Below are 13,973 nucleotides of genomic sequence, written 5' to 3' on the forward strand. Positions count from 1 at the left end.
TATTTTTCATTACATTTAATAAGATATTAAAACATAAAATACACAGCAGCCGAAAACATAGGAAATAAAAAATATATTAAACATAAGTCTCATGAACATGATACCATTTTCAATTATATTTATTGTTGATTTTGCAATGTCTTCAATTTATTAAGAAATTTATTATTGTATCCATTTCTCGTACATATGAATGTATATAAGAATGAATATATATATATATATAGTCTTTCATGAAAGAAACATATAAAGGTATTTTATGTTTTTAAATTGTAAGAAATACAGAATAGTATTAGGTGTATTAATGATTACCTTTTATATTTCCAATGTTTGATTGTTCTGTTTCACATATATTTATAAAATATTTCATTTATACAAATTCAATCCTATTTATTGTTTCGAAACAAACAAAAAATAGGAAAACACCTAAGGTTACAAATATAGAAAATAATTTATTTTAAAACATTAAATATACTGTGAAATCAGACACTTATTTATTTCCCTTAATATATTTTTTCTTGATCAATTAATAAAAAATAATTTGCTAAAATCATTAGAAGAAAATTTATCAGTAGCGGTGCAATTAAATATAATATTAGGTAATAACTTAAACAATTGAGCTTTATGAATATTTCTAAGACAAAATTAATGTTTTAATTATCAATTAAAAATAATCATTCTGATTATTTTTATTAATTTTTTGCATTAATTATTTATCATGAAAAAATAAAAAAAATGAATTCCAGAGCAATAAATAAATAGATTTAATAGTGAATTTATTGTTTCATAAATTTGGGGCATTGACTATTACTAAATTATAAATGATGGTACTTACCAAAAAGCACACCCGCTACCCATGCTTTCCAGCAATAATATTATAAATATTAATAGAAGGGTAATTTAGTTGAGAAATAAGGGCATTTTTGTGAAGGATCTTACACAATCCACACTCTACTCTTGTGAACATTGCATTTCTTTCACCATTCTCTTTCTCCTTCACACCCAAAATTCCTCGTTTTCTCTTTCTCTTTTTCCTTCTTCCATTCCATTTCTTGTTAATTCGCTTGTTCCTTCGTTCCCAAGTCAGCATTAAGGTACGATTGCTTTTCGATTCCCTTCGTTTTTTCAGATTTCTAACCGAACCAATTTGGGATCCGTGTTGCGGTTTTTAGGGTTTCGTTTGGCGCGTGCGATGAAGATCGAGGAATTGGACGACGCGGAGTGTAGTATAGACGAACAAGAGAAGTACGAGAGGCAGATTGTCAGCGTTGAAGTGAAGAGAGCGATTGTGGGCGCAGGTGCTCGGATCCTGTTCTATCCCACACTCTTGTATAATGTGCTTCGTAACAAAATTGAAAGTGAGTTCAGGTGGTGGGATCGAATTGATGAGGTTTTGTTCTCTCTCTCTTTCTCTATCAACTTTAATTTTGTTCTTGATTAATTGTGGTTTTGAATTGTTGTATGACCTGTTTATGGATTTGTGTGCCTTGTTTGCCGAGAATCATAGTTGGGATTTTGTTAATTTTGGTTGTTGCTCCTTTTTAGTTTTTGTTACTGGGCGCTGTTCCGTTCCCCAAGGACGTTCCTCTTTTGAAGAACCTTGGTGTGGGTGGTGTGATTACTCTCAATGAGCCATATGAAACCTTGGTGCCGTCGTCGCTGTATCGGGTGAGTGACATCCCCTTTCCTTTTCTGAAGGTCTCTCTTGACTTTTCAATTTGTGTGCTACTAGAGCCTTCTTGTAGTTAGGAAGTCTTGTAATCTCTGATATTGGTAATGTGCGGGTTTGTAAGTTTAATTGACACGTACGGGAAATCATGAATTTCTATTTAAGCAAAAATAGTGTCACAATGTATTTGCTTTAGTTGTTTTAGTATAAATAAACCATTCATGATATCTAGGTTTGTTACTTGATTTTTTTCAGGCTCACGGGATTGATCATTTGGTAATTCCCACTAGAGATTATCTCTTTGCCCCCTCGATTGTTGATATCAACCAGGCTGTGCAGTTCATTCATCGTGGGTGTTTTCTTGTTAATTTAATTTTGAGAAAGGGGGGGATAGGGTAAATGCATCCGTCAATGTGGTTCTTTGTTATTTTTTGTTGCTGGTGATGAACTGTAGTTGTGTATTACCTTTGTTTTTTGGCAGAGAATGCAACTTGCGGCAAAACTACTTATGTTCACTGTAAAGCTGGACGTGGGAGGAGTACAACAATTGTGCTCTGTTATCTGGTAATTGATGGTCTTTATGATTGAGTTTAGGCATTACTGAAGCTTGTAGGTGCTGAATGTTCTCCATGTGGTCTACTTGTGTTTTCTAGGTTGAATACAAGCACATGACACCTGCTGCTGCTCTGGAATATGTGCGGTCTCGACGACCTAGAGTCCTACTAGCACCATCACAGTGGAAAGTATGACCAAGTCCGTTTTGTGTGTGTCTCCTTCTCTGCAGAAGGATAGTGGTTTTATGCAATGATTTGTAACTGTTGGTTGTGTTTGTGGGCAGGCTGTTCAAAACTATAACAAGCGCAGGCCGTGTCCTTTACCCTACTCCCCCTCTGGGGACGCAGTACTTATAACCAAAGCGGATCTTGAAGGCTATCATAGCACATGTGATGCTGATATGGAGCTGGCTATTGTCCCCAAACTTCCAAGGACTATGCCCATGATTGCAAGATTATCTTGCCTGTTTGCATCATTGAAAGTATCTGGTAGCAGTGTACCAATGATCAGGCGGCTGCCGGTTTCTGAGTCACGTGCTTGCTAAGCTAGCTTGATATTCTGTCAAGCAGGTGGCCTGTACAGAAGATGATGATGAAAATAAGTGGAGTTTCATAATTTCCCAAAGTCGGTACAATTGTGTAACATGAAGAGAGGATGCATAGAAAGATAGGAGAGAAGGTTTCTCCAATGTTGTGTTACAGATTAAGGGGAATATGTAGTTTCTTGTACATATATTTACCTTTTACATGTTTGTTAATCCAAGTGAATCATCGTGCAAGTTAAAGCATTGTTAATGTGAGATCAGGTGGTGACCTAAGGGTTACTTGTCTTTACATGAAGAACCATAGCCAAATCACTCATTCGCTACCTATTTTGTACCTGAATTGTTTAACTCTCTAGTTAACCTGTTGACTCTAGTTTACAATTCTAGACAGAATATAGAGCAGAGATTCTCTACAGTCCTGCAGCCCCTACAGCAACATATAATAAATCTTTCGTACTTATTTATATAATAAATTTATTTATACCCTAAATTTTAATAATAATTGGATTAAAACCAGTGGTTGAGATAATTGCTGCAGAGGATCCAAGTAGGAGAACATGGATAGCTATCTATCAATCTCGTAGGAATAGTGACTATTTTATCCAACTCATGAATTGTTTTCGAAGCCATCTCTGTTAAATTTTCACGGGTATGTTAAGTTTATGGAAATGTTTTTCAGTTTGACAGCCTTGCAGGCTATTGCGAATCTACCTAGTGGCGTGTGTTTTAGTTTTGGTTGTATAATGATAAGACAGGGGAATGAGCATGGAGTGTGGATTGTTCCTCACTGTCATCACTCCTATTAAGCTGCATCAAAAAGAGCCGCGAATTTTACTGCTCTAGTTACGCCTATTGTTAACATCAACATTCTTTTTGGGTCAGGAAATGACTCCACATGCATGCCCTTGCTTCCTGCGAGATATTCTGATGGACCAATTTCATTTAATTATAAATTGTACTGTGCAATAACAATGTTAACCTTTTGTAATTGCTTTAAAACTCGTAGGATGTATTGTATTATAATTAAGTTGATAATGTAAATTTTTTTACATAAAACATATATAAAAACTAAATTAAATTTAGATAGATATTTTATTCAAAAAATTGACAACCAACCAATTTAAGCAAATGACAAGAGATACTGGAGTGATGATAGCCACATGTATGTGGAATGGAGCATATACTGTCAGGCATCAGCATCTCCAAAAGGTTCAATACTGAATATTTAAACCCTAATGATTCCATGTTGCAGTAGGATTGGGAGGTAGATTCACGAAAGAAGGATAACTAAACAAAGTTCTCATTAAAGACAAGAATTTATATTCTCGATTAGCGGGCAGTGTGCATATATTATGATATTACCATTCCACATCATGCTTTTGCCTAAACAAATTAATTTGGGCTTCAAATATTACTTTTGAAACACAGTACATGCACAAAGGTCCAAGTTCGTTGTTTTTTCTTTTCTTTTCACAACATCAAAATACATATGCCAACATGAACACTTTGCAGTTGAACAATAAGTCCTGATATTAATTTCTTTGTAAGTTTTTCCCGTTTTATGCAAAAAATATTATACAAGTTGCTGGATTTTCTTGTCCTTAAAATATAAGTTTATTTCCAAAACAGCTTATTGGTATTAGATTACTATGTTAATGTTTGATTATACCTTTTCCCAATGGAGTGTGCTTTACAAAGAAGAATCAACAGTTAAGATCTTTGACACACAAATTATGGTAGACAATTGATGGAAGTAAATTACGTTGGAGAAAAAAAAAATTAAACAAAAAGCAGCCATAGATAAAAGAGTCAGAGGATGGTGCACAATAGATGGCTGGAAACATTTTCAAGTTAATGGGAAGATAAAACGCAAAAGCTACGATTGGTTGTGAAACGTAAAATCAGACATAAAAAAAAGAAAACCATCATTGGTGAGTGAAAATATTCTTAGTCATTGACAAACAAATATTTTTCATAGTGAAAATAGTAGAGGACGATGGAAGGAATAGGGAGGTTATTAATTATTTTTTTTCCTTATATATAAATATAAAATAACCACATTATGCATATATTGTGTTAGGAATTTAAGATGAATAATATACACATAGAAATACTTACAAATCCATTTTAAGATTTTTAGGTGTGTTTCTTTCTTATACGAGTTCTTGTAATTTATTGATGTACAACTCACTTTTAAAATTACTCGTTTAAGTAGTACTCTTTACCTATACATTTTTAGAGTAAGATTGCTTACCTCATTAGTTCATTCATTCATTCATTCTGTCACTATTAAGAATAGAAATGGAGTCAAGAAGTTCCCTACCTATATATCTAAAATCCTTTTTAATACTAAATTTTTAAATAGCGCTACTGTTCATTATATTCACGTTCTTATTAATTTAATACAACCATTAATCCACTTTATTCTCTCATTCTTCTCATAATATAAGAGGAACTCTCAACAAACTTGAGTCATATACCTTTCCAAAATTTACCTTAAGAATCAACCATGATTTCATCTTAGAGCTCTCAGGTGATGAAGGTGTTTTGGACACAGAAGAAAACCTAAAGTTGAACTTGCTATATTCAACTTCGTTACAGTAGAAAATGAAGCAGAAAATTAAAAGAAGCAGTTGGTGGGGTCTTAGGGAAGAATCTGAAAGAGCATGTTTATATATTCGTCCTTTCACTACCACCATTCCTCCTGCGACTTCTTTACGGGACCAAATCTATGGCACACCCAAAAACCATAACACTTATACTCTCTCCATATATGCTCCTTCAAAAGCATCCAAAGAACTCAATATCACCTTTCTTTATTAAATTCCTCTTCCTATAATTTCACATTAACTTTCTCATATATATATCCTTGTTTTTTCTATCTAACAGGAGTAGTTTAAAGATTCTCCTAGCATTTCATTGCCAGAGATCCAAAGCTATAGGTATCGTATCTCGTTTCACACCATCATATATACTTGAGAGTGAATAAAATGATATATAATTACACACCGAAAGAAAGTATGGCTAGCTATAAGAGTTTGGGTATGGCACGCAGTTCTTAAAAAAGAGTACAAGAATAAAAGAACCTAAAAAGTTTATTCTTGTCTTCACATTCTCTATTCACTCCTCTCTTTATTCCCTTCAGAAACTACAATGAAGTTACCCTCTCTTTATTGCATGCATGTCCCTTTAAAGCAATATATATAACATGCAACTTTCTCTCTCTATATGTATCTAAGATGAGATAAGCACATCTTTACTCTAGTAATATATCAGGAAATTTAAAGCTCGAATCTTTATTCAGAATAAAGCAAAAAAGACGTGTTTGTCTCCTAGTATCATCACTCTCTTTCTGAAAAACTAAATAACAAAATCAAGAGATGTGAAAAGCTCATAGTGTTCAATAAGAAATTAAATTTCCCTCCTTAATTCCTTGAATATCACAGACACGAGCCGTACATGCCTTTGGAAAGTAAATGTAGCTTCGTGAAATCATTAATTTGGCAGAAGTTAATTAAAAAATTGGTTGGTGGTGTGTGCAATTTGGAGAACAAATGCGTTTGTGTATGTATATACGCAGCGTTTCAAAGTTCAAACTCTTGTGCAGTTGAGGGACCCATGAACACTGAAAGATATTCTTGAAACCCATATCCGAAAGTAAATTTTCTTTTTATTACGCAAACATCAGAAGCAGTAAAAGGTTCAGGGAAACAGCAACTTACCCCAGGTTTCTGAACATGGTCGTGTCGCAAAGAAAGCATAGTCTTAGTAGTGAATCCATCAGATTTGGACATAAAAATTGTTTATTAGAGTTTGTTAAAATAGGGTTTAAAGCCTAACTAAACCCCTTAATGTCCAGATATATTTATCTTGTACGTGATACAAAAAATTAGTGGGTGATCCGTTAGCATATCGGGTAAAATAGAATGTTAAAAAAATTCATTAGGATAAACTTTAACTTGGTTATGAAACCATGTTAGAAGTGAGTTTTTAAAACCTAACTCAATCCCACAAAATCAGCCTGTAAGGTGAGAATTGCATTCACTTAGATATTGTGAATTGGCCTTATCTGTAGACATACTGGACTTCCAACAAAGTTACTATTCAACATGACTGGCATGGTTCCGAGGGTGCTATAACATTATGTTCGGAATCAAACCTTTTATGACATATTTGATCTCTAAGTTAAAAATTTTAGTTATAAAGTTATTAATTAGGATAGATGATTTGAGTTTATTAGTTTTTCTGTGTTTGAATATAAATTTTATAGAATTTGAGTGAGTTTAATTTTTTCTATTACTATTGAATTTGACATTTTCCTTCATTTATTGTATGATTTAATAATCTTTTATACCATATGTTTTAGATATGAAATATACAGTAAATCATTAAAATTAAACCAGTTTAATTCAGGTCTAGTTCTTAAAATAAACCAGCTATAGTAACATATATTTCTTCAAATCTATCAACTTAATCAAATATATGTTAAATTGTAATGGAAAATAGTCGATTTTGTCAATTTAATGACAACTGCGGGGCATATTTGCGTTGAGTTTTGTTTTCTAATTTCACTTTAAAGCTGTTATTTTTTTAACATGGAAAGTAGTAAAAAGTAATAAAACAATGAAACAATGTTTGCTTTGATTTTCTATTACAAAAGTACTATAAAAATAGGAAACTAAACAACAAGGATTGACGTTTTCCAATTTTACAATTAGAAGTTAGAATAGAAAATATTATTTCAACAAAATAGTTTTATAGATAGCTTGGCCTAATATGTATTTTTTTAACATTGTTTTTAAGAAACATTCCACAATTTATTAATATTTAAGAATAATTAAAAAATCAATAGATCCAATAGATATAAAGTAAGCCTCGCTAAAAAGTTGGTAGTTTTCATTAAATTTTCGACCAATAATAAAAATTGTGTTAATTAATACGCTAAAAAGTATATTATTAACCTTATAGAATAATTTTACAAAGAAAAAAAAATTCTAGCATGAAGTAAACTGTATATATAATACAAATTTATCACTTTGGGGATGAAATTATATATTTATTCCATTCTAAATTTTAAACACAGAAATTTGTTTGTATATACAAAGTCAAATTAATTTTAACTTTCCAAACAACCCAAAATGAACAACTGTGACTTAACAAAGCAATTTGAATTCTGAATAGTAGCATACATAACCTTGGTCCTTGCAGCACTAGCTAGCATGAGGTATTCCCTAAAGTTCTCGATAATAAATTGTAAAAGAAAAGTAAAAGTTATATGATTCCTCACTAGCCTTTAAAAATGTGAAAAGAAGAAGAAAGTTAAACCCTATGACAAACAGTACATAATAAGATCAATGATATAAGAAAAAAAAACTGATGTTTAAGCTAATGGTTTGAATGAATTATTCGGTAAAACTGATAAAATGCATATAGTATGAAAAATATATGAATCGTTTGGTAGAAGATTCTCTAACAACGAACATAAATGGTTTAATGTAAAAATATAATCTTAAACTATATATATGGAATAATACCTAATATATATGTATATGGCTCGTTGGGAGAAAAACGGGGAATGTGAACCAATACAAACATCTTAAAATAATAAAATAATGTGAATATTATAAAAGGGATATGATACTGTAATCATAGTAGTGATGATTTTTATGCAGCAACTTTGGTCGTTCTCCCTCACCATGTGTCAGGAGGAAGAGCAGCTTTGTTTCGATTTCTTTTCTTTTCCCCTTTTTTTCTTTCTCCCTTTCTTCGCAATTTGTTCCGTTGCACTCAGTTAATTCCGATGAGAGCCACCAAAGCTTATCACAAACTTGCACCATTGGAAAATGAAAGAAAATGAGCAAGCCCCGATCTCATTACTTGGTTTTTTGTCGAAAGAAACTTTATGTATGCTTCAAGTATTAATGATGACCACAATGATGTTGTCTTGTTTGTGTTTTTTTTTTCTTTGTCTCCTCCTACTCATGATGATCGTGCATGTTGCCAGGGTCTGGCCAGTAAGAAGAGTATTTCAACCATTCAGCCTCTTGTTGGTTTGTAATGGATGACTCCTGCATGAATAATGCAAATAATGAGAAGATTAGGTTTTTGTTTTGTTAAATGAAATAAATATATGCTCACTCTGGATCATGCCTTTCCACCTCATAGTCAAAGTCATTCAGAACTATTCTTTCCTAATAAGGACAGGATTGCAAAAAAAGATATTTTAAGTCACTGTCACCTTTTCCAATATTTCATTCTTATGGCAGAAGTTGAAAATTTTCAAAAAATATTCAGCATCAGCACCAGTGCTTCCATGGAGAAAATGTTAGCAGAAGTTTTTTCATGGCGTAAGGAAAGATATTCTACTGTTCAGATATGCAAACATAATGAGAACAGTAAAAAGTAATAAAGGGTAAAGATGAAGGCTTCTGGTCTTTTGCAATTCAAATTAAAAATGATGAAACTGTATTTTCAACTTGAACACCGTATTTTTATCCAATACTTTTCCCATTTCTGTTTGTCACGTATCAATCATGTTATAACACATTTCGAAAATTTCTGAGTTGTTTATTCTTGAGCCTCTTTTTCTGTCTCCCTAGTCTCGTTATGGCAAACAAAGTTGATACATTTGAGAGAGTCAAAAGGTTGTTAATTACCTCTTTGATATCAGTTGAAGTGCAGCCCATGATGAGTTCCTCCAAACCAGACGCAGACCTTCCTCCTAGTTTATGATGCTGCTGCTGCGGTTGCTGTTGCCATGTGGATGTACACATTACACATTCATTAAAAAAAGACAAAAATCAAATTCAAACCCCACATCTTAATCATCATGTTTCAACTGCAGTACTCCAAAAGTGAAAAGACACTTCCATGCTCCTAATTTATAACAAGCACTTATAAAAGCTTCCTCAGTTACTGAATCAGCCTCGTGCAACACACACACAGCGCAAAACCAAGTACATTTTGAGCTTAATTCAACACACTCCTTTGATTGCACTATCCAAACTACAATTTCCGTTTTCCTACTGTTTTAAACATAAAATCCTTTCTTCTTTGCCAAATGTGATTTGAGTCAGCACCAACACCTTTTTTTCTCTTTTTTAAGAAAATTCTGTCTGTTATTTAGTACCTATCTATATTTAGATCATGAAAATTAAAGGAGAAATAATAATGATAAAAAAAAAAACTATTACCACTAAAAATTGTGTCCTTCCCTAACTTTATTTTAGAAAACATATCAACCTAACCTCTTTTGACTAACTTTTTTTATACTTATTTACTCATCCGATCTTTATATTTATACAAATTTCATAGTTTAATTCTTATCATTAAAATTTGAGTGTTTTAACTTTTATAATTTTTTATAAGTTGAATTAGTTTTTTACAATTTGCTCAACTCAAACTCAAACTAAATAATGTATGCATTAAATCTAAAGTAATTTCTAAATGTAAAGGCTAACTAAATGAGTGTTAATAATATTTTTAAAATCTATAGACTAAATAATAAAGTGAATATTTGCATATTGGAAAAGCCGAGGGGGAGATTACTGAGGAAAATATTATAAGCAACCAAAAATGATCTTGAAGAAGTGTGGGTTGTTGGGTGATGATTACCTGGAAATTTTCATTTTGAAGCATAATTCTGGAGACATGGTAGGAGTTGTCGTCTAGGATGATGGATGCATGGTGAAGGGGTGGAGGAGAGATGATGGTGGAGATGGGATGCGAAGGCCTACTGATATGGAATGCTGTGCTTGAAATTTGTTGCTGCGCATGCTGATTTTGCTGCTGTTGTTGATGATGATGATGATGATGATGATGATGCCCTTCATGTACTTCCTCACACGACCTTGATGCTTGCACTTCTCTTCCCGTGGAAGCTTCTCCTATTACAACCTGCAATGTTCATCGTCGTCATCATCGTCTGAAAAATTTCTTAACCATCACCAAATATCTCATTGAACTAACTTGCTTGCTAGCTAGCTAGCTAGTCTTTTCAGCCTCTTTTCCTTTCTTTTTTTTCTTTTTCGAGCCTCTCTAGATAGCTCCAACTATCAGCATGCATGCATGTGACCAAATTCATTGTTCAATAATTCATTAGCATATAAAGTTACCTTTTTTTTAAGGTGGGTGGTTGGCTGACGCTGATTTATTATCAGGCCAGGTCAATTCAATTTTATGCTGTTTATGCAAGCAACGTTTATGTCAACGCCTTCCCTGTAATGTAACCCTTTCATGTTCTTTCACCTTTTTCTACAACTCATTTCACCAAACCTATGTTCAAATCTGACAAATTTTGTATATATGTGTGTGTACCTCATCGAAGGTTTTTCTGAATGGAATGAAGCTAAATTGGTCGGATTTGAGTTGTTGAATGTCCAAGGCAGTGTTGAAGGTTGTTATTTGAGGGACTCCAACGATAGCAGACATTTCATCTCTGTGAGTGAGAACTTCCTTCGAAGAACAACTCCCACTTCCACTGTCTCTTCTTCCATTAGTGTTGGCTTGTTGTTCTCCACTTCCTTCACCGGTTGTGGCACTTCTATCTGACCAATTGCACTGCCTCGGTTGTGTCTGGTAGAAAATCTTGGACACCACAAGCTCTCCCTCTTTTTCTTCTTCGTGCTGTCCCAGATGGTACTGGTGCATCACCCAGTTTGTCTTTTCTGGTTTTCTGTTCTTCCCGAAGTTGGTGTAGAGCACCAGAATCTTCTTGCAACCCTTTTGTTTCCCATTCACCATCACTGGTCTTGTCTTACCTGTCTTGTGCCATCGGGTTTCCCCTCCTTGCAAGTCGCATTCGTTTTGAATCTTTCTCCTCTTTCGTGTCCCTGTTGTGTAAGCCTTTGAGGGCCTGTGGAAGAAGTGTCTGCTTAACCCATCTCTTGTCACTCCTGAAAAACCAAAACCAAAATCAAAGTTAGGTCAACTTAGGTGACCTGTAACACAAAACCCTTTTGACTTATATATCCATCTCTTGCACAAGTTTCAAGGCAGGTTTTCTGCTCTTTAACACAAAATATCAATATTATATGTTTTCAAACGCACTCTAAAACTGAAATTTATTAAAAATATTAAAAATTTGGGAACTCTCATTGTCTGTAGTTGTGTTTATTATTTGAGTATTTGAACCTGGAAGTTTCTCAGGATGGGTGTAACAAATGCCGTCTTCTCCTTCAATAGTGGGAATGAACTCATCTATGAGAGGGTGTGATTTGATGTTCTTTGCTTCAACTTTGGCTTCAAGATGTTCTATGAGTTCTTGGTCGGTTGGATCAAACTTCACTCCCGCCGGAAGGCCTAGCCAGTCCTGGCGTTCCCATTGAAATTCAAATTAAAACTCAGAAAGCAAAAGGGTGGAGATGATTAAGAAGAGGAGCACAAGAAAGAGAGAACTTTAACAAACTGAAAAACTTTTGCAATAGCATTAAATTAATTGAACTAGTCCAATGATAACACGGGCATAAAGATGTGAATATGGTATTGTTTTGTGGTGTGATTCTTGTTGATTTTGTCAAAGGCTTTTGGTTGAAGGCAAGAATATTAGTGAGATTTAATTTTTGTTTTCCGTACCGGCTTCCCTTCAAATTTGTGACCACAACCTGGGCACTGTTTGGATCCACACAGTTGATGCTCTTCCAGCTTTGCATCTATGAGATCAGAGCTCCTAACACAACTCAACTTGCTCATCTTATTCATGCCTATTCCTATTGCTATCTCTCTTGATCAAACTTTACGAGACCTTCAACTCTGTGGAACACTCCACAACCATGCATCTCTCTCGATTGAGATCAGAACAAAGACTTTCCTGAAAAATCAACACAAGAAATTTGATGACATGTTACAATCTTGGCTTTTCCAGGTTTGTGAACTTCCATCAAGAAAAAGATGGTCGATCAGGCGATGATTCAATTCAGAAAGTAGCTCAAGAAGAATTAGCAACAGAAACTCTAAACAAAATATTAAGAAAATAAAAACCTTATTTGCACAAAGATGAGAGTGTGAATTGAGAGAGGAGAAAGAAGAGGAAAAGAGAGTTGAGGTATAAACCTGGTTTAAGCATGGAGAAGCAGAAGGTAGGTACTTTAACTGAAACTGAGTGAGAAAAATAATAAAGGAAAAGTTGTCGTCTTCGAACACAGAAGCAACTTTAAGGCTTTGCTGATTTATGAAGCGCATGTATGTTGGCGGTTTATGAGAGATAAAGAAAGAGAGAGAGAGTTTTTTTTTTTTTTTTTTCTAACTAACGTATTCTCTCCTTTATCTTAGACATTCATCCTAAATATACTGTAGCCACCCTACACCTTTCTATTTCACCCTTGACTGCTAAAGCAATAAAGCAATTAACGGCCACACAGCTGTTATTATAATCCATCAAAATTATATACCAAAAATAATAATATGGATCTCATTTTTTTTTATTCTCATTTTTTATTTGTTTACGTAACTTAACGTATAGACAATTAATCAATGTTTTATTCTTTTTTTTTTAAATTAATGATTCACCTTAAATTATATCAGACGATAAAAATAAAAAAAATAGAAATCATAATATCATTTTTCATCGTATATACATATTTAGATTAATATATAGTTAAAATGTAAACTGATATACGTTATCTTTATAATAAGTACTAGAAAAATCATTTTAAGAATGAGTGTTTTCATTAATAGCAGTGTAATAGAGTACTTGCCTATTAAACTGAAAACGAAAACGGAATAATCCAAAGTAATTAATGGTATGGTTTTTTATGAATGGTTACATTTCTGAGTTTTAGATGGTTAGATGTAAAATGTGAGAAAGCTTAGAAGAAAGATGGGAGTGGGAAATAGAAAATAAGGGAAAAAGGATGATAGAAAGTGAGATGGGAGTGCAGATGATGATGGTTTTGGCGCATAGACGCAGGGAGAGAAAGAGAGATGCGTCCACAGTATTACTTCATAATCAAGGAAGATGGGGAAACGCACTCGATGGATTTTTTTTTTTTCTTTTTATCGATAATGTTAATCGTTAATTTTTTGGAGAGTTAAACTCATAATTTTTCTCGTTTTTTTTTTAAATTTATAAAATAAATTTTATTTATCTAAATTATTAATTAGTTGGGGATAGAAGACAGATAAATCGTCATTGAGGATATTAATGGGGTAGGTTTGGATTTTTTTTCTTTTTAAATTACTAAAATATTTTTTATTTATTAGGTAATTTCT

At 33.2% G+C, this 13,973-nt stretch overlaps 2 protein-coding genes across 3 annotated transcripts; one reads left to right on the top strand and one right to left on the bottom strand.

Moving 5' to 3' along the window:
- The first annotated feature begins 914 nt into the window (after positions 1-914).
- On the top strand, positions 915-3,063 carry LOC114175640 (phosphatidylglycerophosphate phosphatase PTPMT2-like). The gene is made up of 7 exons (XM_028060410.2): positions 915-1,091; positions 1,170-1,387; positions 1,543-1,665; positions 1,922-2,015; positions 2,148-2,230; positions 2,320-2,409; positions 2,505-3,063. Exons 2-7 carry the CDS (start codon positions 1,190-1,192, stop codon positions 2,763-2,765), a joined length of 849 nt encoding a protein of 282 aa, XP_027916211.1. The 5' UTR covers positions 915-1,091; positions 1,170-1,189; the 3' UTR covers positions 2,766-3,063.
- Positions 3,064-8,218: 5,155 nt separating this feature from the next.
- LOC114176561 (NAC domain-containing protein 75-like) lies at positions 8,219-13,010 on the bottom strand. 2 transcript variants are annotated; one of them, XM_028061636.2, is made up of 7 exons: positions 12,816-13,010; positions 12,339-12,573; positions 11,898-12,075; positions 11,082-11,659; positions 10,380-10,661; positions 9,422-9,514; positions 8,219-8,833 (listed from the first exon to the last, which is right to left on the bottom strand). In XM_028061636.2, the coding sequence occupies exons 2-7, from the start codon at positions 12,462-12,464 to the stop codon at positions 8,741-8,743; spliced, it is 1,350 nt and encodes a 449-aa protein (XP_027917437.2). In that variant the 5' UTR covers positions 12,465-12,573; positions 12,816-13,010; the 3' UTR covers positions 8,219-8,740. The 2 variants fall into 2 exon arrangements, with proteins under 2 accessions (XP_027917437.2, XP_027917439.2); XM_028061638.2 differs by lacking the exon at positions 12,816-13,010 and adding an exon at positions 12,744-12,814.
- Positions 13,011-13,973: the final 963 nt, after the last annotated feature.

This window comes from Vigna unguiculata, chromosome 3, assembly GCF_037176805.1.
Source record: "Vigna unguiculata cultivar grain cowpea cultivar isolate G323 ecotype 2 chromosome 3, ASM3717680v1, whole genome shotgun sequence".
NCBI classification, from domain to species: Eukaryota; Viridiplantae; Streptophyta; class Magnoliopsida; order Fabales; family Fabaceae; genus Vigna; species Vigna unguiculata.